The sequence below is a fragment of the Oratosquilla oratoria genome, chromosome 35 (genome assembly GCF_046742065.1).
Source record: "Oratosquilla oratoria isolate Oo_2021 chromosome 35, ASM4674206v1, whole genome shotgun sequence".
Classification (NCBI taxonomy): Eukaryota; Metazoa; Arthropoda; class Malacostraca; order Stomatopoda; family Squillidae; genus Oratosquilla; species Oratosquilla oratoria.
Window position 1 is genome coordinate 25,920,246 of NC_134811.1, and position 24,331 is coordinate 25,944,576.

The 24,331-nt window shown below is 44.2% G+C and overlaps 2 protein-coding genes across 8 annotated transcripts in view; one reads left to right on the forward strand and one right to left on the reverse strand.

Annotated features, from left to right (window-relative positions):
* The window catches only part of LOC143018611 (uncharacterized), a 17,062-nt gene extending 4,098 nt beyond the window's left edge, over positions 1-12,964 (forward strand). For 2 of the 4 annotated variants that reach the window (XM_076174130.1, XM_076174129.1), the window contains exons 2-6: positions 1,366-1,662; positions 2,650-2,902; positions 3,520-3,712; positions 6,074-6,237; positions 9,815-12,964. In XM_076174130.1, coding sequence (XP_076030245.1) covers positions 1,403-1,662; positions 2,650-2,902; positions 3,520-3,712; positions 6,074-6,237; positions 9,815-10,108 — 1,164 coding nt within the window. In that variant the 5' untranslated portion in view covers positions 1,366-1,402 and the 3' untranslated portion in view covers positions 10,109-12,964. Of the gene's footprint in view, positions 1-1,014; positions 1,663-2,649; positions 2,903-3,519; positions 3,713-6,073; positions 6,238-9,814 lie in introns of those variants that run through there. The other 2 variants (XM_076174127.1, XM_076174128.1) reach the window with 2 other exon arrangements.
* Positions 12,962-24,331, reverse strand: part of LOC143018612 (NFU1 iron-sulfur cluster scaffold homolog, mitochondrial-like) — a 39,047-nt gene continuing 27,677 nt past the window's right edge. Inside the window, exons 5-8 of one of the 4 annotated variants that reach the window (XR_012965763.1) lie at positions 21,352-21,488; positions 21,156-21,242; positions 13,473-13,638; positions 12,962-13,204 (exon numbers count right to left, since the gene is read on the reverse strand). Coding sequence is in view for 2 of the 4 variants with exons in the window: in XM_076174131.1 (XP_076030246.1) it covers positions 13,525-13,638; positions 21,156-21,242; positions 21,352-21,488 (338 nt within the window). In the remaining 2 variants the exon portion in view is untranslated. The remainder of the gene's footprint in view (positions 13,205-13,472; positions 13,639-21,155; positions 21,243-21,351; positions 21,489-24,331) is intronic. The other 3 variants (XR_012965762.1, XM_076174131.1, XM_076174132.1) reach the window with 3 other exon arrangements.

Consider the following 24,331-nt stretch of genomic DNA (forward strand, 5'->3'; position numbering starts at 1 on the left):
CATCCACCGTTACACAGTGGACTGGAGCACTTGGAAGGGATGGGCGCCAACTGATAGCTGTTGGGGACGTACAGAAGTGCATCACCACGGTCTTGTGGTTGTCACTTTGTTGTCTTCGGTCCACGTCTTATATTTGTCCAGGGTGGATTGCAGTGGTGAGTAGCCAGGCTGTCTGGTACTGGAGGGAATGCCAACATTACTGTCACTAACATACTTTCAGCGATGCGGGGTGTCCGTGAAGGTATCGTTGAGAAGGATGAGGAAGCAGTGGTTCATCTTAAGGCTTCATACTGTGCTACTTTTCCTTCAACTGTTGGAGCAGAATTACAGTCCGCAGCTTTCGGGAAGGAATCTTATATTCTGGAGGAAAGTAACATTCCTCCTGTATATCAAGTGACATTCTATGTATTTTTGAATTATATTTTGCCATAGTGATTTTATGGCTGAAATTCTGGTGGGCGGTACCGTCGATTAATCGGAGGTTGGAGGAAGAGCAACCCAGTGCCCTCGGGCATGCTCCGCCTTTGTAATCCTTTGTAACCCCGATACCCGACGGCCTGCTGTCGCCCGGTGAGGAAGTCTAGCCACGCTGTCAGGTGTGGATGGAGCCCCCAGTCGTATGGCCTTGGAAATGACAACAGTGGTCAACAAGATGAACTCTTTTCTAGTCTATAAAAGTGACGTCCAGGGAGATGTTACGCTCGTCTAGGTGTCCGTGTAAAGAAAGAGTAAGGAGAGAGAAAAAAAAAAAAAAAAAAAAAACTGTAGTGCAGGACTTCATGTTGTTGTTGTTGTTGTCGTTCCCTAGACTGTCTGTCCGAGCAGTCCCGTCTCCCCAAGGAAGGCCACAGCCGAAACTGGGTTTTCCCACAAAACCTTTATAGAGTGTATGTTGTGTTGTTTGCGTGCATGATTGTGTATAATGCAGTCTTCCATTATGTGTTGTATGGTATGGGAGACTGCATTATACACAATCATGCACGCAAACAACACAACATACACTCTATAAGGACTTCATGTCAAATTGTGCGCTTTTGTCTGTACCTGCGCGCGCACGTGTATGATTCACCATGGCCTTGGATCCCGTGTTGTACTTGTGATCGACAGATATTTCCCTCCCGGAAGAGCTGTGTCCTTACACGCGCACCCTCCCCCCCCCAACTACCCGCCCACGAGAGTTGGAGTAACGACTCGCAGCGCAGCGATACTGAAACTTTCAGCCCAGGGCAGGATTCGAACTCGGACCGTCGTAGTGGCGTCCGCGAATGTTACCACTGCGCCATCGAGTGTGGGTGTCAATTACGTTTTCGTTTACAATAGAACTAGTTTATATTGCTTCCAAACGTTTACCAAAATGTATTGCAGGCTTTTGCAGCAGACAATCCGGCCTGCGAGGCGGGCCATGCTCTGGTCAGCTGCCTTCGGTTTTGTTCTGACTACATGGGTCATTACTCACACTCCACTTAGTCCACATCATCCTGTCCTCCTCCTCCACCTGGGGCCCAGTCATCCTGCACTTGACCAGGTATGCTACCGACTGGAAGAAGGCGCAGTGATCCCGTCGAACATTTGCTGCAGACTTCACAACTACACCACGGCGGATGTTGGCAGATGCGTCGAGCGAGCTTTGGCGGCGCAGTACGACGCTTCGTTTGGACTCAGGTTGGCGATTTTTAAATGTTTGAGTATCCCTCACAAACCGTAGTGTACGTTCTTCCGATACAATGTTTTTGTCAACTGATAACACGTTTTATGTGGAAAAAAGTGTTTTTGAATAATAGCAATTTATTTCTACAGCTACATACCTTCAAGGTCTATTTAGCGTATAGTGATTATAGACAAATAAGAATTGACGTCTGTCAACAGAGAGATCTTTGACTAGGGTATTATAGGCAGCAGGTGAAGAATCCCTGCGGACTGGAAGAAATCGTGGTTCTTGGCAATTTATAAGGGTTACAAGCTGGAATGTATGAACCATATGTCTTGAGAATCCATGACACGAGAGCCTCGAATAATGCGCAAATCGGTAATAGGAGCGAGAGTAAGGGAATGTCAAAGGAAAGGGTGCATGGGCGTCCGTAGGAGGGCAGTTGTCCTGCCCTAGAAATCCAGGTTGTTTGAAACTCTACTGGTCGTTACGTATAATTTCGTTTTATGGTATATCAGTGTAAGATTGAAAGTCAAACCGTAACTCGTGTAGTGTAAACATGTCTACGAGTATGCGGCCAATTTAATATAACCCTATACCATTAGCCGTATGTATAATCTTTTATTTTGCCCCCACTACAAAAATTCCTTGACCCCCACCCCGACAAAAATATCCTGCGGATGCCCCTGAAAAGGTGGGTGGATGGGGACAGTCGCAAGAATTCGTAAGGATGGGGAACGAACGCAAACGTGTCATGGGCGACAGCGATGACCTGTTTCGTGAGAGGGAATTGGTAGTATTGGTGGAAAAGGGGTGCAAATTACACATGGTTTCAGCGGGTAGGGGTGAAGAGAACGAGGGTGAATGGGGGTGAAGACTATCTTCTCCCATTTTTAGATACCTCACTGGGCGGGTAACTAACTACTTAGGGAGGTTGGGGCCTGCAACCTGCATGTACTTGTAAGTTTCTGTGTCAAAAACTATGTTTCAACCTCTTCTAGGTCGCCTGACGAGGGCTTCCGAAGCCCTAACGAGTACCTGTTCCCCTTCAAGTCAACGAAAGGGCTCGATCAGATCTCTGGGGCAACTGTCAGCGGGTGGTCGAAGAGTTCTGGACGAAATGAAGAAGAGGCACAACCCATGGCAGAGTTCAAGTGGGTCTTCGTGGGCGACTCCCGGATCCGGAGGGTGTACGGCGCTCTGGTACACAAACTCCATGGAGTGAGGCTACGGTACCGGAAGGTGTCTACTGGAGTGAGTGGTCCGCAGAGTAGTTGGCTATTATGTTAAATTGGTGCCTCCTTTTGAGAATCTTCATTGTGGGGTCGGGGGGCGGGGAGAGAGCAGATTCCGACCTGAAGAGAGGTCATGGTTGTTCAACCCCTCTCCTCTTTATGCCCAAATCCGCCCTCAAACACGAGTGTCGTACAGTTTTTGCAGACAAACGCGAACATTTGCTGGTTTTTCTGCAATGGCGCGGTCTGTCACAAACATATACTCGTTCGTGTCTGCGGACATTGTGTGTCAGAAACGTAAGCCTGGCTGAATGCAAATTTTTGGAAAATTTCGTGGATTTATTTTTAAAGTTAGATGCCTGTGAAGAGATAAATTAGCTCTCCTCTGGCCGCGAGAGGATGGGGGGGATGAGGAGGAGACGGTGTCTGTCCTCAGCAAAGTCTCTGTGCGGGAGGTGGCTGGAGATTGCTTCCTCAGTTCCCAAGGCAGTTTGTCACGGCGGAGAAGGTGGAGGGAGATTCCTCCTCCGGTTCCCGAGGTGACCCCTTATATTCACCAGGGTCAGGTTATGACCCTCGCATTAACTGTCACTTGGGAGACTTCCGACATTCCGATAACGTGTTCCTTGCTTGCAGGGCAAGTGGCGACGAACCCACGAACTGATGGAGAGCCTCAGAATAGGGAAACTCCATGAAGACATTGAAGTCAAACACCTGGATTACCACCTCATCCTCGTCTTCTACTGGGACGAATTCCTCCATCGTTTGCCCCGCCTTCTCCAGGAGTGGGGCCATGACCAGGGACGCCTCCCTGACGCCCTCCATTTTGGTGAGAACCCCAGCGCTGTCAATCGGATTGGGCAGTACAACAGAACGGTGAGGGGGGGAAATGGGGATGATAGAAAGGGGGTTAACAAAGAATAGAATAGTAGGGAAGAAACTGAATGCAAGATTAAACATGAGGTAAAACACAATGTTGATTAAAAGAATGTCGATAACGAAGACGAGGAGGACAATATCGACGATGGACTTGAAAAGTGTAACAACGGGGTAATGAATGAAACGAGGACGAGGACGGGAACGAAGACGAGCTCTACAGTTCTCGCCCTCGGTTATGTTTTCCTCGTCCTAGTTTCCGTTCCTGAAGTCGTCCTGGGACAGGGAACGAAGCCCTCGTTATCATTCCCGTCCTCGATTACGTCCACATCAGTTCCGTTCCCCTCGCCACCCCTAGGAACGTTCCTGTCCTCGTTCTCAACCTTTGGTACAACCAGACTTCGTCCTCAGGAGCGGGAACGGTATAATATTCCTCGAATTCTTTCTTGTCATCGTCATCCATTCCGTTCCCGTCCTCGGCTACGTTTCCGACCTCGTCCCCAGAAGCTGGGGCGGGAATGAAGACGTGGACGTAGGCGGGGCGAAAACGAAGACGACTTGTAGTCCTCCTCCTAGCTGGCACCCCAAGTCTTATTCTTCTGTTCCGGTTCAGTTCCCTATATTTCCATACCAAAGTGTAAGAGACTGGTAGAGAATAGGTAAAAAGGATGGAAGGCATGGATTGCATTTTTATGAGTTGGATGTTTGATAAACAACAATTCGTAGGCGAAGAGTAGCACAAGCTCGCTCTCCGCCTGTTTATAAACAGTCGCCGGAGACACGATTTCATTGCTGTATGACGTATATTGTGCTGACTTGCAACCTGCGTTATGCCGTGATTCGAGATTGCTTGAATAAACAATATTGCATATAGACTTGTAACAACGAATCTGATTGGAGTGTAGGAGAAAATTAAATTGGTTCAAGAGTGCAAGATCACGCCCTATTGTAAAGGATCTTAAAAATAAAGTTAAAGATCATTGGACAAAAGAAATCACGATGTCACAGAAAAACTTACCAAGGACATAAAATGAGTGTTCTCAGGGGGATTCATAGTGTACCTCAGATTAGCATGTTTTATAACAAGTATCTTCAGAAAAATACAGGAAAAACTCTGTACTCAATTTATCCATGATTGATGACTAATCACATATAACAGTGGGAACAAAGACAGTGTTGAAAATTTAGTGAAAGATGTACAGAACAAGAGTGGCGGATGAGACCAAGGCTTCTTTCCCCTTTTTAGAGGTGGTCAATCAAAGACACGCACCCATCAATTTCACTCCCATCCATCACCCATGGTTTCTCTATCATCCTAGCTGCTCGTGGATGAAGGGCTATCCCTATCCCACTGTCTGGGTCAGAAACAATGTAGCAAGACGCAGTACATCTACAGCAAGGCCGCATCACAGCGACCTTCCTCGTCCCCTCGTGGGAAATAGAGAAAACGGGAAGAAAACCCATCATGCCATACTACAACCATTCTTCATTCACCCCATATTTCCAGCTTTCTCCCTTCCCTGTTCAACAGAAACCCTCTTGCTCAAAGCTCGTTTCATCCCATCGATCCATCTCGTCCTCGGTCATCCCCTGAAGTTCACTCCATCTGTCTTTTATTGGTTTGTTGTTTCCGTTCCTATGAATGTGAAGAGAACGGAAGACGACAATGGCAAAGATGATGACTGCCTTGTTCTGTTTGATGCTCATCCTCTTTTCCATTCTTGTGGACATTATTGTACTGCTGTTGAGAAACATTTTAGGTTCACTGTTGTTTAACAAATAAGCTGTGGGTATATATGTGCCCATAGTAATGCTCATATCATGACAATCGGTCCGTATGGCATGTGGCAATCTTAGCTTGGAAAGGAGGTGTAATGCGATTACTGTTTAAGGGTGTGAGGTGGAGAAGTTGGTTGTTGTGAAGGTGAGAAGCCTATGCCAGGGGACGCATAACTGTAGCCGAGGCCGTCACCTTTGCCCTATGTATTTGGACTGTTGGAACTGATAAGTCACTGTTGGGAATATGGGAGATGCAGGATTTGAATTCTCAACCAGCAAGCTTCCAATTGCACCAACAGTTGAGGGATTGTTACATGTAGTTCTAGTAAAATGGGAAGGAGAGTAGGAACAACAAAATTGGCTAAGTAGGGGCTGATTTTTACGCACCAATATTCCTACAAGTCACGTCTTCCTATGCTTACAAGTTCCCTATTCCCGTCCTATCTCTTCAGGCACCTTTTTCCAGTCCTTGCTTCTGAGCTTGGTCAACCAAAACAGCCCCTCTTTTCTCAAGCCCTTCCTTGCCTTCTCGCAGGTACAGGGCTTCATTGGCTCAAACGTAACCAGTATGTCCATCGTGTGAATGGACCACAGGTGGCAGGCCTCAAGTACTTGGCACACTTGCAGGCCATGCGAGCTGACCTGGCTCGTCTGACCCAACGCATTCGCGTGGTCTTCCACTTGCAGGAACAGCTGGGGGTAAGTATAGATACCTGTTTCAATTTAAAACAAAATAAACAACAGATTTAAAGTCTGAACTTGTTCAAAATCCTTTTCATTGTCCCACACAAGAGGCAACTAACTAAACTTGCTTCCCATGGAATCAATGGCAACTTGCTTAGCTGGATTAGCAATTGGTTGAACAATAATCATAAGTGAAAAATTAATCTGAAGGGCAGAAGATGTTGCGAGTGTAGTTCCTTAGGGTTATATCTTTGGGCCACCTCTGTTCCTAGTTCATACCAGTGATATACAATTATTTTAACTCTGTGACCTAGAAGCACTTCCCACCCTCCAATCCCAGCACCTCCTGATCTACAATACCCACTTATGGATCGTCTGAATCTTCTGATTCACATCGATATCTTTTCACTATTTGCCATTCCAATATAGAGCGAGTCAACAAGGTAGCTTGAGAAGGACCATAGATGACTTTCAACAGGTTTCTGGTCCATACTACAAAACTTGTGGCAAAAAATACTGAAAGGAACAGGTAACAAACTACTTGAAGACAAATCTCATGAACACACCAGGGACCTCTTCCTACTAATGTGACCAACACTGAGCACTAATACACTCAAGAATAGGGCATCCTCATCTCACCCTTGGTTATCTTATGACCAAAGACTCCAACCTGCTCTTGAAACACTCCCCTTACTATAACACACTTGTTACTTGAGTTGTTAGTAGGGCATTCAACAACCTTCTCCCCTTCAGTGATCACCCTACCCTCAATTGAAATTGTACTGCTTCTGATCTGAACTGTAGAAACAAATCTAAGAGGTGCTATGAATGGATTTTTGGACTACTGTGGGATGGGTGTATGCTTTGACTCTGCCACTCCCTTTTATTAGTATACATATGTATAATGTGTACACCTGCACTCAACACTATAAACCTAAAGTATTCCTTTGCAGTGGTGCAATACTGTCCATAAGGATAAAGCACTGGTGCATTGTCAACAACGCAAATACATGTAGTAAATTAATTAAATAAATTTGTCGAGACGTAGCACATTTCAAAATTTTAAGATTCAGTTGGCTGAACACTTAGGCAGTATGCTGCAATGTTTATTTGCCAGTTTGTGCTTCAAAATCCTCCATGCAGGATACACACACATACCAAAGGCTCTTTTCCCCCTTGTAAGGAAGGTAGCCAAAAAACAAAGGCATAAAAACCACTTCCACCCATTCCATCCCTATCACACTCCACTCCCCTCCCTCTTATCTTGACACCTCCTGGATGATGGGTCATCCCTGCATCTTGTCCACTGCCCTGGGTCAGAAGCAGTGTTGCAAGCCATAGCATATCCACAGCAAGACTGCTTCATTAAATCGGCAAACCCCCTCTCTGTCCCCTCGTGAAATCCCTTTGGTCTGTGTCAAATTTTTCCTGCACACATTCCCTTATCCCCACCCATTCTACCTCATGCATCACATCATCCATATACAACCATTCTCCATTCACCCGTCTTCTGTCCTCTCCCGTCCTTCCTCAGACATTCCCCTCTTCCCCAATCCGTCCATCTCTTCCTAGGTCGCCCCCTTGTGTTTACTCCTTCCACACCTCTTTTACTAGTCTTCCTCCACTTTCATCCACCCTATCTCCCAACTCTTTACCACCCCCATTCTCCTCATTTCTCACTCTATCCAGCCTAGTAACCCCTATCATACTTCTCAGACACCTCATCTCAAATACATTCAAATTACCCTTATGTTCCATGTTTCTGCCCCATACAGTGCTGTCGGTACAATCACTCCTCCATACAATCTCCTCTTAGCACACATTCCTAAATGTCTATTTCTCATTACACTTTTTGATCCACCAAAGCATTTACTTGCTTTTCTCAATCTGCATTCTACCTCTACCTCCACTCCTCCCTTTTCTGCCACATTTGCACTGAAGTATTTAAAACTATCCACTTCTTCCAGTCTCTCTCCTTTAATACTCACTTCGTCTGCTGCCACTTTCTCCCCTTGTACATCTCATCACCTTACTTTTATCCACATTTATCTCCAACTTCCTTTCACACACTCCCAAACTGTCACTAACTTCCTCAATCTCTCCTCTGATCCTGCTACAAGCGCAGTGTCGTCCGCAAACAACAGCTGGCTTACCTCCCATCCATGTATAAATGGAACAGCCAGGGTGACATAACACATCCCTGACGAAGTCCCACCTTTACCTTGAACCACTCGCTCTCTCCATTTCTAATCCTTACACATGCTCTACTCTCTTAAAAACTCTTGACAGCTCCTAAAAGCTTTTCTCCTCTCCTGTACATCTGCAAAGGATATCATATGAAAATGGTACATACATTCTCTTATATAGAAAAGGTGGTAGAAAAATGCTGGTTGGAGTAGGAACACTATATCATTTACGTTTCAACTACAAGTCTTCTTCAGTGACAAACAACATTTATTAACAGTAAATATACTCTCATGGAGCATGCTGACTGGTCTGTTCTTCCTTTTGGGACCAGCTTGGCAGTAGCCAATGATAGGTTGACAAAGCCATCTCTGTAGGTTGTAACCTCTCCTAGTGTGATGTAAGCCATTTCTACCAGTCTTCTCATTCTCTTCTCCACGACCATTCAGAGGTCGTGTCTCTTCCCATTTTGGCAAATGTCTGTGTGTCTATGTGTATGACTAGAGTTCGATATTCTGTGGCGCTGCAGGTCATTTTTGTGTTCAGCTAATCTCTCTTCGATTCCGTGATGTCTTACCATAGTATGTAGCTGGACATCCACTATATGACATGCTATATATTACACTATTCACATTAATACCTTGCCTTTTTTTATGCCTTACAATGTCCTTTATTTGGAGGCCAGCTTTGGAAAGTGTGTTGGTAAGGACTACTTCTTTCCTCACATGTGGTACCATAAGATAACTGGTAGGGGTTGCATGGATCAGATTTTTGTGATAAGACATATGTGAGAAAGCTTAAGGAAAAGGTAAGGATGTTTTTTTTGGGGCCTTTATGGATTTGGAAAAGGCTTATAACAGGGTAGACAGGAAGGCACTGTGGAAGGTATTGCAGTTATATGGGATAAGAAGAAAACTTAAGAGCAGTCAAGAGTTTTTATGATAGTAGTAGAGCTTGTGTTAGAATCAGAAATGGAGAGCGAGTGTTTTGAGGTAAAGGTGGGACTTCATCAGGGGTGTGTTATGTCACCTTGGGTGTTCAATTTATACATGGATGGGGTGGCGAGAGGTAAATGCAAGGGTACTGGGTTGGGAAATGGAGAAAAGTGAGAGGTGAGCCAGTTCCTGTTTGCTGATGACACTGTGCTTGTGGCAGGATCAGAAGAGGGATTGGGGAAGCTAGTGACAGTTTGGGAAAGTGTGCAAAAGAAGGAAGTTGTTTACTTGCCTGAATTAATTTCTTTGTTCTTTTCAGCATTTGACCTTATAATGGATGAAATTCTATCAATAGTGTATCCAAACAGTCTTCTTGCCCCTTATGAGGAGGAAGTGTCACTGACACTAATACATCATGAAATCTGTAATAATGCACTTATTTGTATTCTTATATGACCTTTAATCTATTGCAGACTATAACCTACCCAGGCCTACAAGATGTCCAGACCAACACTAACTTGCAGCTATACAACAGTTTGGCTGTAGAAGCACTTTCTGGGTTGGGTGTGATCTTTTGGAGCAGTCCACTTTCCTTTGCAAACTCGTACTGGGTGCACTGTACCCAGCAGTCAAGACAAACGCTTGACTTGGCCTGGAGCTGTCATGACCCACTTCACATTGGCTGGGTCATGATTGATCATTACCCTAACATGATCCTTAATGACATGTGCAACATGCATCTCAGTCTTGGCCATAAGACATGTTGACAATGACTGTCAACTGTTTCCTGGGGGAATACTTGTTTTTTCTGACCCTTGGAGATCTTTCATGTTCACTTGCTCTAATCTTCCTGAAACAATGAACCAAGGTACACATCTCCCCTACCCTGGATTGAACTGGAGTCTTACAGCAGTGAATTTGATTTATTTTATTTATTTATCTATTTATTTATTTATACATATATCAAAGAATTTTTCCCCCTTACACAGGGGGTAGCCAGAAAGAAAAAGGCATAGAAACCACTCCCACCCATTCCATTTCCTATATATTCCACTCCCCTCCATCCTCCTCCCTCCCTCTTATCTTGACACCTCCTGGATGACGGGTTATCCCTGCATCCTGTCCAATGCCCTGGGTCAGAAGCAGTGTTGTAAGACACAGCACATCCACAGCAAGGCTGCTTCATAAATTTGGTGACCCCCCTCTCCGTCCCCTCGTGCAGAAAAGGAGAACACAAGGAGAAATCCCTTTGGGCTGCAGCAAAATTTTTCTCATACTTCCTCAACCCCCATCCCCCACCCACTCCCCCTCGTGCATCAGAGCATCATCCATACACAACCCTTCTCCATTCACCCCTATCTTCTGTCCTCTCCCATTCTTCCTCCACAGACATTCCTCTTTTGTAATGCCCCTTTCACCCCATCCATCCATCTCATCCTAGGACACCCCCTCATATTCACTCCCACACTTTTTACTAATCTTTCTTCACTCATTCTTTCCATATGTCCAAACCATCCTAATACTCTTTCATCAACCCTATCTCCCAGCTCCCTTTCCACCCCTGTTCTCCTCCTCGCCTCCTCATTTCTCACTCTATCTAGCCTAGTAACCCTATCATACTTCTCAGACATTTCATCTCACACATTCAAACTCCCTCTCTCTTCCTCCCTTATGTTCCATGTTTCTGCCCCGTACAGTGCTGTTGGCACAATCACTCCTTCATATAACTTCCTCTTAGCATCCATTCCCAGATGTTTATTTCTTGTTACACTTTTTAATTCACCAAGGCATTTACTCGCTTCGCTCAATCTACATTCCACCTCCACCCCCATTCCTCCCTTTCCTGCCACATTTGCACCCAAGTATCTAAAACTATCCACTTCCTCCAGTCTTTCACCCTTAATGCTCACTTCCAGCCTTACTTTTGCTCGCATTTATTTTCAGCTTCCTTCTTTCACACACCTTCTTAAACTGTCACAAACTTCCTCAATCCCTCCTCCTTTACTAAAAAAAAAAGGTGCAAGAATAGGAAGGCTGCCAGTTGTATGTTAACATCTACACATCATGGTAGCAAGACAAGGCATGCACCCACTCTGATTTTCCTTCATCTTAGCTCCTAATGGATGAAGGGTCATCCTCATCTCCTGCTCACTACCCGAGTTGAAAGCAATGCAACAAAACACAGCACATCCACAGCAGGGCTACTTCATTTAAATGGTGTCCTTCTCTTCTTGCCCCCTCATGTGAAACAGAGAAAATGCACCCCATTGGGCTCCATCAAAACATCATTCATACACAACTGTTCTCCACTTGCATCTAACCCCTACCTTCTCCCTTTCCTACTCAAGACATTCCCTTCTTGTTCAAACCCCTTTTCACTCCTTCCATCCAGCTCATATTTGGTCATCCCCTCAAGTTCACTCCATCCACACACAGCAGTCCTTACGAAGATGAGACTGCTTGAATACAATCTAGAACAACAGATCTGTTCAGGCATGTCTTCCTCATCTGCTGCATAAATTCATGTGCTATCGTGTTCACCAATCTGTTCATCCATTGATACTGTTACTACTTTATCATACATACATATACCAAAGGCTTTCCCCATTACAAGGGAGGTGGCCAAAAAACAAAGGCATAAAAACCACTCGCTCCCATTCCATCCCCAACATACTCCATTCCCATCCACCCCCTTCCCTCCCTCTTATCTTGGCACCTTCTGGATAAGTAAGGAAAGTAGAGGTGGATGGAGTGAACTTGAGACAACCAAAAATGAGATGGATGGATGGGGTAAAAGAGGCTTTGAACAAGAGAGTCTGTTGAGGAGGGAGAGGAGAATGCAGGGGATAGAAGTGAGTGGAGAATGGTTGTGTGCAGATGGTATTTTGAGGGGCCAAGAAGGGAGGGTAGTCATTTCAATGAAGCAGCTTTTGAATGCATGTTCTGTGTCTTGCTGCATTGCTTCTGACCTGGGCAGTGAGCAGGAGACAGGGAGCTAAAATGAGAGGGAAACAATGGGTGGTACATGGAAGTAGGTGTGTGCCTTGGTTAGCTATCTCCCTTACAAGGGGGAAGAGGTCCTTAATATGTAGTTAGAAATTCATTTCCCATTACATAAATCAGTTTCAGATTTTCATTACCCTTTTTATCGCACAGATCTCAAATGATCTAATCCATCAGATTTCTATTCAACTTATTTATTTAATGCAAGCAATCACATCACCGTGATACAAAAATGCAAAATAACCACAGGAGAAGGGAAACTTGTAGACAGTAAGTACTTACGTATATTACATCTTCAGTACTTACTGTCAACAAGTTTCCCTTCTCCTGTGGTTATTTTGCATACATGTATATCTATATTTATGGACTATATACCTAAGAGGATTTCCCCTTTACAAGGGAATTAGCCAAGTCAAAAGGCAAATACCCACTCCCATCCACCACCCTTTATTCCCTCTAATCTCGGTTCCTCATGGCCCTGTATACCACCCAGTGCCCTGGGTCAAAAGCAATGCAGCAAGACACAGCACATCCACAGCAAGGCAACTTCTTTATCTGGAGAAAAAAGTAACTGAAATGCAACCTCATAAAAAAATTTATAGAATAAAATTACAACCTGATGTATATGGTTTTATTGCTGTATTAACACAATCTTATTTACATATATGCATTATAACAGGATATAACAAACACGTAAGGCGAACATGAAAATATAATTTAAAAGATGCAGATCTGTTCTCCTGTTCATTTCCTGCATTCTCTCTCTAACCGTCTTCACCACGAACACCTTCTGTTTCGTCAACCACCTGCTCAACTAAAATCACCTGAAATATAATATTCATATCTTGCAAAATCTGAAACTGGCAATACAAAAAAATTGAAAAATGAGACGAGATGGAAAGGAAAGGACATGGAAATGATGTACCTTGCAAAGTCAGATTCTGTTACCAGATCATTTTACTAAGTTTGGGGTCTGTGCACCCTTTAGCTGAATAAAATTGTCTGATATTTACAAAAACCTAATAAAAAGTATGCCAACATATTCAAACTAAGCCTCGTTTATTTCTTTATAAAGTGACCAACAATTTCATTTTTGTAATGATCCATCAAAACAGAGCAAACACGTACCCACAATTAAGCTTAATTTATCCATGCTGAAGCTTAGTAAGTGTTGTCAAAGTTACTTTTTTTTTTCTCTTTGGCTTTCCAACTTTTCAACATGTTGTTCAAATTTTTTGAATTCGTCCTCCACTATGTTATCTTCCTTATCTTTGACCTCCACAACTTCAATTACCTGTGGTAGAAAATTATAAGTATCACCATGTTCTTATGTGTGCATGGGGAGGGGATGCCTTCACCATTTTCCCATGCATGCCGCAGGTGACAAAATAGGATGTGGTTAGGGATCTCTCACTATTTGTGTTCTATGAGAAGTCATAGCATATGAGGGTCTGAGAGGATGTCACAAACTAGAACTCTAGTAATTGTGTCGCTGAATGTATGCAGATGGTATGTGGGAGGGAAGAGGAGAGTCGGTGAATAGTGAAATTAAAAGGTGATGGAAGTGGTGGCAGACAGAAGCAACCACATGAGGAATGGTGTACAGAAAAACTGGGAAAGCATAAAAGTGGTGTAGAAAAAAAGGTGGAAACAAAACGCAAAGTGAGGGAGACAAAGATGTAGGTTTGACAGGGAATTTTGAAGAGTTTCATAAGGAAGTGAAAAGAGGGAGGAGGGGAGGTGCTAATGCAAATAAAGGTGGGAAGGGGATATGTATTGTATTTTAGAGTTGTTGAATCAGAAGAGGATAAGGTGGTTTTCATTGTGGCAGTGGGAGATCTAAAGAGCATTGAAAGAGATGAAAGCTGGTGAGGTGGCTGGGACACACGGTTGTCATGTGGAGTGTAACGACAGTAGTACAGAGAGTCCTCCATATACGGTAAATTCACAGTTACGGTATTTGGTAATTACTACCCTTGATTCTATTTACGGTAAGAAAAATTCACATATGGTATCTGCTTGTGTTTTGGTGGTAAAATTAGATATTTTGAAGAGGAAAGCAGGGAGAAGGTATGTCTGCCATAAGTCGAAACTTGGGTTCGGTATATGGTAATTTCAATTTGCGGTAAGGTTTTCAGGAATGCATATGTACCGTATAATGAGGACTCACTGTAGTAGTTTTAATGGAGTAGTTGGCAAGATTGTTTAATGTGTGCCTATAGGAAGGAAGTACTGCTGGACTAGAGGGGTGCACAAATAGTTCCACTATACAAGGTAAAAGGGGGCTCAGTATGACTGCATTAGTTTTTGAGAGATTGGTCTAAGCTTAAATGGTAAGGCATATGGGAGGGTACTTTTGAGAGGATTAGGAAGGGAACTGAGGAAACAATTGGGGAATAGCAGTTTGGGTTTAAGGGAGGAAAAGTGTGGGTCCATAAAATTTTTGGATCAAGATATGTGCAAGAAATTTTTTGCTAAGGGTAAGGATGTCTTTTGGACTTGGAATTTGAGACAGCACCACACAATTGACAGAAGCTTTATGGTGTATTGCAGAAGTATGGAATATGGGGAAGTCTGCTGATGTTTATAGTAGTGTGTGCAAGGGTTGGGAATGGCAAGTGTGGCTTGAAGTGAAAATGGGGTTGCATCAGATTATGTAATGACACCACAGTTGTTCAATGTGTATATAAATAGGGTGGTGAGGGAGGTAAACAGAGTGCTGGGCAGAGGTTTGGAGATAATGAGCATAAGTGGAGGGAAATAGGTGAGCCAGTTGTTGTTTGCAGATGACACTGCTTGCAGTTGAGTTGGAGGACAGATTTGAGTAGATGGTGGGGATTGGGTGTGCGACAAGAGAAAACTGAGGGAGAATGTAATTATATGTACTAGAAGCAATGTAGTGGTAGGCTGGAGAGGAGTTTAAAGGGTGAGAGCCTGGAGGAAATGGAGAGCTTTAGTATTTGGCTCCCATGTGATACGGAATGGAGGTGCGGTGTAGGAATTAGTTAGGGAAGTGAGTAAATGTCTAGGGGGAATGAAAAGTGTTATGAGAAACAGGTATGTGGGTGTTAATGTATATCTGAATTGGATGTCGGTAAGCTGATGGGTGGCAATTCAGTGGAGTGGCAGTTATAGTGCAGCTAGTGGTGAGCCAGCAGTATTCAACATGGATATAAATGCAAATAGGTTGTATGTAAGAGTGATTGTGCTCATACCACTGTATTGAGCATGCATACATACATATACCAAAGGCTTTTTTTCCCCTTACAAGGGAGGTAGCCAAAAAACAAAGGCATAAAATCCACTCTCACCTATTGCTTCCCCATATACTACACTCCCATTCACCCTCCTCCCTCCCTCCCTCTTAGCTTGGCTCCTCCTGGATGACTGATCATCCCTGCATGTTGCTCACTGCCCTGGGTAAGTAGCAGTGTAACAAGACACAGCACATCTACAACAAGGCCGCTTCATTTAATCGGCGACTCCCCTTTCCATTTTCTCATGCAGATGATGTGGAGAAATCCCTTCAGACTGTGTCAAATTATTATTCACATATACTCCCCGTCTGGGGTATTGGATGCCTGTTATTGTGGCAAAGTAGCATGCAGTCGATACTTTAGGGTCTATATGGGGCGCCCCTACGGACCAGAGCCACACATCATTTTGTCTATGATAGAGGAAAACTCTGTCCATAGAGAAATGATGACACTTTTATACTACGACTGTCCCTCCGTTATGCTGTCCCCCAACCCCTTGTTGCTGTCTTGTACCATTTCTCTGAGTATTCTTTTTCTGTGGTGGGGGAATTCCCTGTGGTGGGGGAAAAGAATACTGACACCAAGTATTCCCACTTGGATCGTAAGAGGCGAGAAGAAAGGGACGGGGATTGGGATTAGGCATCCTTCTCCTTGTAACCCCACAGGGCACATTCCTAAAAGTAAAACCAAAGGCATAAGAGGGTCTGGAAGTTCTCGGATCAGCACCCTAAAGTTTGGGTCTTTTAATGTGCGTGGATGTGGTACAGATGAGAGTAAAAGGGAAGAGATAGGTAGTATGTTTGTGAGAAGAAAGATGGATGTGTTGACTGAGTGAAACTAAGCTGAAAGGGAAGGGCGATTGTAAGTTTGGGAGTGTAAGTGGGAGGTTATCAGGAGTGAAGAGAGGGCGAGGGAGGGAAGGGGTGGCTATACTAGTAAGTGAAGTGATAGGTAAACGTGTAGTGGAGTGGAAGGAGGTTTCCTCAAGGATAATGTGGATGAAGGTGAAACTGGGAAAGGAGATGTGGGTTTTTGTAAGTGCATATGGGCCTGCCAGTGAGAAGAGTGTAGAAGAAAGGGAGGCCTTTTGGATAGATTTAAATGAGTGCATAGAGGGTTTAGGGAGAAGTGTAAATGTAATAGTACTGGGAGACCTTAATGCTAGGGTAGGAAAGGATCCAATTGATGGAGTGGTTGGGAAATGTGGAGTTCCAGGAAAAAATCGTAGTGGAGAGTTGATGGTGGAAATGTGTCTAGAGAGAGAGTTGATGATAGCAAATACAGTGTTTCGGAAGAAAGTCGAGCATAAGTACACATGGGAGAGGGTGGTGGAGGGAAGGGTGGTAGATAGAGCTTTAATGGATTATGTAGTGGTAAATAGGATTATGATAGGAAGAGTTAAGGATGTACATGTGCTAAGGGGAGAGGGTGGGGGAATATCAGATCATTTTCTGGTGGAAGGTAAGTTGAGAGTGGAGGAAAGGGACAAAAGGTAGGGAGGTGCTTAGAGTGAACTCTTTAAATGAAGAGGAAAAGGAGGAGTACAAGAAGAAGTTGAAGGAGGAGTGGGAGGGAGTGAAGGATAGAGTAGAGGTAGGTGTGGAGGAGGAATGGGGATGGTTCAAGGAGGGAGTCACAAAGTGTGCAAAGATGGTGTGTGGAACAAGGACAGGTGGAAATAGAAGGAAGGGTAGTGAATGGTGGGATGAGGAAATGAAGAAGGTTGTAGAAGAGAAGAAGCGAGCTTACACAGATTGGTTACAAAATAGGACGAGGGAGTCGTATGAGATGTACAAAGAAAAGAAAAAGTAAAGAAAAAGGTAAAGGAGGCAAAGAGGAGAGCAGATGTAAAATGGGGTAAGAGTATGACAGAAAATTTTGAAAGTAATAAAAAGATGTTTTGGAAAGAAATTAAGAGGAAGAGGAGGCGAATCAAGTAGAGAAGAAAAGGTAAAAGGTGCAGATGGAGAGATAATGGAGGAGAAGGCAGTAAGAGGAAGATGGGCAGGATATTTTAGGGAGTTGCTAAATGTGAAGGAGGATAGGGAAAGATAGCTGCAGTGGGAAATGCTAAGAAAATGACCATGATGAGTGAGGAAAATGGAGGAGAAATAAGGAAGGATGAAGTGAAGGCAGCAGTTGGATGAAGTGAAGGCAGCAGTTATGATGAAAGCAGATAAGGCACCTGGTCTGGATGGATGCCATGCAGAATGTCTTAAAAAAGGAGGTACAGTGATTGTGGACTGGTTGGTGAGGTTGTTTAATGTTTGCTGGAGAGAAGGTAGAGTGCCAGAGGACTGGAGGAGTGCTTGTATAGTTCCACTTTACAAGGGAAAGGGGGACAAGTGTGAATGTAGTAGTTTCAGAGGGATTAGCTTGTTAAGTGTAGTTGGGAAGGCTTATGGGAGGATCTTGATTGAGAGGATTAGGAGAGGAACAGAGGGAGTAATTGGTGTGGATTTAGGATGGGTAGTGGTTGTGTAGATCAGATTTTTGTGGTAAGACATATGTGAGAAAGCTATAGGTAAGGGGAAGGATGTTTTTTGGGCCTTTATGGATCTGGAAAAGGCTTACGACAGGGTAGACAGAAAGGCACTTTGGGAGGTTATGCGGATGTACAGGATAGGAGGAATGCTTCTTGGAGCTGTCAAGAGTTTTTATGAGAGTAGTAGAGCTTGTGTCAGGATTAGAAATGGAGAGAGTGAGTGGTTTGAGGTAAAGGTGGGACTTCGTCAAGGATGCGTTATGTCACCCTGGCTGTTAAACTTATACATGGATGGGGTAGTGCGAGAGGTAAATGCAAGGGTAGTGGGTCAGGGATTGGAGATGGTTAAAGAAAATGGAGAAAAGTGGGAGTGAGCCAGCTGTTGTTTGCGGATGACACTGCGCTTGTGGCAGGATTGGAGGAGGGATTGAGGAAGTTGGTGACAGAGTTTGGGAGAGTATGTGATAGAAGAAAGCTGAAGATAAATGTGGGTAAAAGTAAGGTGATGAGATGTACAAGGGGTGAAAGTGGCAGTAATCTGGAAGTGAGCATTAAGGGAGAGCAACTGGAGGAAGTGGATAGTTTTAGATACTTGGGTGCAAATGTGGCAGGAAAAGGTGGAGGTAGAATGTAGATTGAGAGAAGCAAGTAAATGCCTTGGTGGATTAAAAAGTGTAATGAGGAATAGACATTTGGGAATGGATGCTAAGAGGAGACTGTATGAAGGAGTGATTGTGCCAACAGCACTGTATGGAGCAGAAACATGGAACATAAGAGAGAAGGAGCTTGAATGTGTTTGAGATGTAGTGTCTGATAAGTATGATGGGGGTTACTATGCTGGATAGAGTGAGAAATGAGGAGGTGAGGAGAACGGGTGGAAAGGTAGTTGGGAGATAGGGTTGATGTTAGAGTATTGGGATGGTTTAGACACATGGAAAGAATGAGTGAAGAAAGACTAGTAAAGGAGGTATGGAAGGCAGATGTGGAGGGAGTAAACATGAGGGGACGTCCTAGGATGAGATGGATGGATGGGGTGAAGGGGGCTTTGGGGAAGAGGGGAATGTCTGTTGAGGAAGAACAGGAGAGGACAGAAGACGGGTGAATGGAGAATGGTTGTATATGGATGATGTTGTGATGCATGAGGTGGAATGGATGGGGGGTGAGGTAGTGTGTGTGAGCAAAATTTTGATGCAGTCTGAAGGGATTTCTCCCCATCCCCTCCTTGATATGGGGGGACGGAGAGGGGGGGTCGCCGATTTAATGAAGCGGCCTTGCTGTGGATGTGCTGTGTCTTGTGACACTGCTTCTGACCCAGGGCAGTGGACAAGGTGCAGGGATGACCCGTCATCTAGGAGGTGCTAAGATGGGAGGGAGGGTGGAGGGGTGTGGAGTGTTTTCAGGGTTGGAATGGGTGGGAATGATTTTATGCCTTTTCCTTTTTGGCTACCTGCCTAGTAAGGGGGAAAAAGCCTTGGTATATGTATGTATGTATGTACTCCCATGCATCACAGCATCATCCATACAGAACCTTTCTCCATTCACCACTCTTCTGTCTTCTCCCATCCTTCCTCAACAGATATTTCCCTCTTTCCCAATGCCCCTTTTACCCTCCTCTGATCCTGTTACAATCACACTGTCATCAGCACACAACATCTGGCTTATCTCCCATTTTTCTCCATTTTTTAACCATCCCCAATCCCCAGCATTTAAATCTTGCACCACACCATCCATGTATAAACTGAATAGCCATACATACATACATACATATACCAAGGCTTTTTCCCCCTTACAAGGGAGGTAGCCAAAAAGGAAAAGGCATAAAATCATTTCCACCCATTCCATCCCTGAATACACACCACACCCCTCCACCTTCCCTCTCATCTTAGCACCTCCTGGATGACGGGTCATCCCTGCACCTTGTCCACTGCCCTGGGTCAGAAGCAGTGTCGCAAGACACACCACATCCACAGCAAGGCTGAATAGCCATGGCTTGGTTAAATGTCCATTGTAAAATTATCTCTTGGCCACACTGTTCCTCACCAATTACTCCCTCTGTTTCTCTCCTAATCCAGATATGTGAAATATGAAAGAGGCAGAAAGAGTGAGCTTAAGTGTGTTTCAGATGAAATGTTAAAGGAATATGATATATATAATGAGGATAGAGATAGAAATGGAGTGGTGAGGCAGACAGGAATGAGTTAGTGGACTGCTGATTTGAAGAAGAAAAATAAATAAATGAAAAAAAGGGGATGGGGGCCGAAGTGGATGGAGATGGAGTGAACTTAAGGGGGAATTGGACACAAGACGAATGTCTATTGATCAAGGAAGACATAGGGCAAAGGGTAGGAAGGAATGGAGATAGATTGTAAATGAATGAGGAAATAGGACCCAAAGGGATATTTTTAACTGCCCTGTAATTTTCTTGAGTGGATGAGAGGTGTAGGATGGGTGGTTGCCATTAAATGAAGTTGTAGAGGTAAATAAACTGTGGCTGTTGGGCTCTATTGTGGATGTGCTGTGTCTTGCTGAACAGTGTGGTGGGGGGTGGGGAGGATCCATCATCCATGAGGTGCCAAGATGGAAGGGCAATGAACGAGATTTGGAGGAGTATGGGGTGGGTGTTGGTTGGGTGTGTGCTTTCATTTTGCTATCCCCCTTGCACAGGGGGAAAGGCTTTTTTTGGTATATACATATATACTATGTTCATACCGAATGAACAATATCATCTGGATTGAGCCAGAATACAAGACAAGCCACTGTTTTGAAGGTGTTAAGAGCAGGGCTTATGCTCTACAAGGTACTTGGTCATCTGATGGACCCATGCATAAACAAGGTCAAGAATGTTACTTTATGAAAGAAAGCAACAAGACACAGAGATGGACAATGAAACATCCAGTCTGAATACAAACATACACACAGATTTCATACTTGGCCTCTACCTTTAAACTAGCTGATATGCAAATGAGCAGAATAAGGCAAATATTTCAAAATTTCTACTTGCATATTATGTTCTCTAACAAATAATACAATGACTGATACAAAATCACTTTTCAGCAGGCTCAAACTCACCTCTGGAATATAAAACTGCAGCATGTTCTGTACACCATTTTTCAGTGTGACCACTGAGGAAGGACATGATGTGCAAGATCCCATCATCTGAAGCAATAAAAAATTAATGCAACTATTACATCACTTTATATATATAAATGAATGGTAGCTGAACAGCCACAAATGTATCTAAATATAAAATGAAAGGTGAAATTACCTTTAGGTATACAACTCCATCCTCAAAACCTCGATAAAGAATGTCTCCACCATCTTCTTGTACAGTTGGTCGTATACGAGTGTCCAGTAATTCCTTGATCATTGCAACTGTTTCGTCATCGTCATCATCCTCGCCCGCTGCAAATATACATTAGATATACATGTTGGGTAACACTAGAAACAAATATTAAGATACATATACCAATGGCTCTTTCCCCCTTACAAGGGAGGTAGCCAAAAAACAAAGGCATAAAATCCACTCCCACCCATTCTATCCCCAAATACTACACTCCCATCCACTACCCTACCTCCCTCTTACCTTGGCTCCTCCCTGATGACGGGTCATCTCTGCATCTCCCCCACTGCCCTGGGTCAGAAGCAGTGTAGCAAGACGGCGTATCCACAGCAAAGCCGCTTCACTAAATCGGTGACCCCCCCTCTCCGTTCCCTCATGCAGAAATGGAAGATGGGAATAAATTCCTTCTGGCTGTGTCAATTTTTCACACATACTCCCTCACCCCCAATCCCCCACCCACTCCCCCTCATGCATCACAGCATTATCCATACACAACCATTCTCCATTCACCCCTATCTTCTGTCCTCTCCAGTCCTTCCTCAACAGACATTCCCCTTTTTCCCAATGCCCCTTTTACCCCATCCATCCATCTCATCCTTGGTTGCCCCCCTCATGTTCACTCCTTCCATCTCTGCCTCCTACACATCTTTTACTAATTTTTCTTCACTCATTCTTTCCGTGTGTTCAATATCAAGATACATGCTTTTCCCCCTTACAAGGGAGGTAGCCTAAAAGGAAAAGGCATAAAATCATTCCCACCCATTCCATCCCTGAAATACACTCCACACCCCTCCACCCTCCCTCTCATCTTAGTACCTCCTGGATGATGGGTCATCCCTGCACCTTGTCCACTGCCCTGGGTCAGAAGCAGTGATGCAAGACACAGCACATCCACAGCAAGGCCACTTCATTAAATCGGCGAACCCCCCTCTCCGTCCCCTCATGCATAAAGGAGAAGACGGGGAGAAATCCCTTCAGGCTGTGTCAAAATTTGCTCACACATACTACCTCACCCCCCATCCATTCCACCTCATGCATCACATCATCCATATACAACCATTCTCCATTCACCCGTCTTCTGTCCTCTCCCGTCCTTCCTCAACAGACATTCCCCTCTTCCCCAAAGCCCCCTTCACCCCATCCATCCACCTCATCCTAGGACGTCCCTTCATGTTCACTCCCTCCACATCTGCTTTCCATACCTCTTTTACTAGTCTTTCTTCACTCATTCTTTCCATGTGTCCAAACCATCCCAATACTCTTTCATCAACCCTATCTCCCAACCACCTTTCCACCCCTGTTCTCCTCCTCACCTCCTCATTTCTCACTATCTAGCCTAGTAACCCCCATCATACTTCTCAGACACCTCATCTCAAACACATTCAAACTCCTTCTCTCTTCCTCTCTTATGTTCCATGTTTCTGCCCCATACAGTGCTGTTGGCACAATCACTCCTTCATATAGTTTCCTCTTAGCATCCATTCCCAAATGTCTATTCCTCATTACACTTTTTAATCCACCAAGGCATTTACTCGATTCTCTCAATCTACATTCTACCTCCACCTTTTCCTGCCACATTTGCACCCAAATATCTAAAACTATCCACTTCATCCAGTCGCTCTCCCTTAATGCTCACTTCCAGACTACTGCCACTTTCACCCCTTGTACATCTCATCACCTTACTTTTACCCACATTTATCTTCAGCTTTCTTCTATCAAACACACTCCCAAACTCTGTCACCAACTTCCTCAATCCCTCCTCCAATCCTGCCACAAGCACAGTGTCGTCCACAAACAACAGCTGGCTCACCTCCCACTTTTCTCCATTTTCTTTAACCATCTCCAATCCCTGACCCATTACCCTTGCATTTACCTCTCACACTACCCCATCCATGTATAAGTCGATACAGATACAGAAATTAAAAATCATTCCAGTCCTATGTTGATGCTCTTTTAAGAATTCATCCTTCCATATAAAATGAGAACTGGTTCAAGAGAAAGCACCCAGCTTTATCTTGCTTTGGGGAACTTGCTCATATCATGGGGTTGTTTACATACATATCCCAAGGGCTTTTTCCCCTTTACAAGGGAGGTAGCTAGTCAAAGGCTTAAATCCACTACCACCCATTTCATCTCCACATACTCCACTCCCATTCACCACCCCTCTCTCCCTCTTTTCTTGGTTCCTTCTGGATGATGGGTCATCTCTGCATCTCGCCCACTGCCCTGGGTCAGAAGCAATGCAACAAGACACAGCACATCCACAGCAAGGCTGCTTCATTTAATCAGCAACCCCTCTCTCCATCCCCTCGTGCAGAAAAAGTGAAAACGGGGAGAAATCCCTTCAGACTGCATCAGAATATCATTCACACATACTCTCTAACCCCCATCCCCTTCCATGCATCACATCATCATCCATATACAACCATTCTCCACTCACCCTTATCTTTTGTCTTCTCCCTTCCTTCCTCAGCAGATATCCCCCTTTTCCCAACACCCCTTAAAGAAAGATATACTAACAGACCTTGCCCAAAATGACTTCACCATGCATGAAATTTCATGAATAGGTAAGTTATCCCTCCATTTGCTGAACATGACCATAATTCATGATAGCATGATTTGAATAGCTTGCTGGGTTGTGTTGTGCACCAGTGTCTGAAGAGGGTCTGGGAACCTAACCTATTTATTCCCATAAGACCTGTTATTTGCCCAACACAAATTTTGTTGTCCAGCACGATGGCTAAGGAACCTAACACTCATTTGGTGAGGTCTGACTGTATATGCAAGAGCTTTCATTCCTCATAAGAAATGTGGCTAATTCAAAGTCAACATAAATCTCTATCAATATTGATGCTACAATTAAAGTAACAGTCGGATGAGTACTCATTATGACTATTTGGTCCTT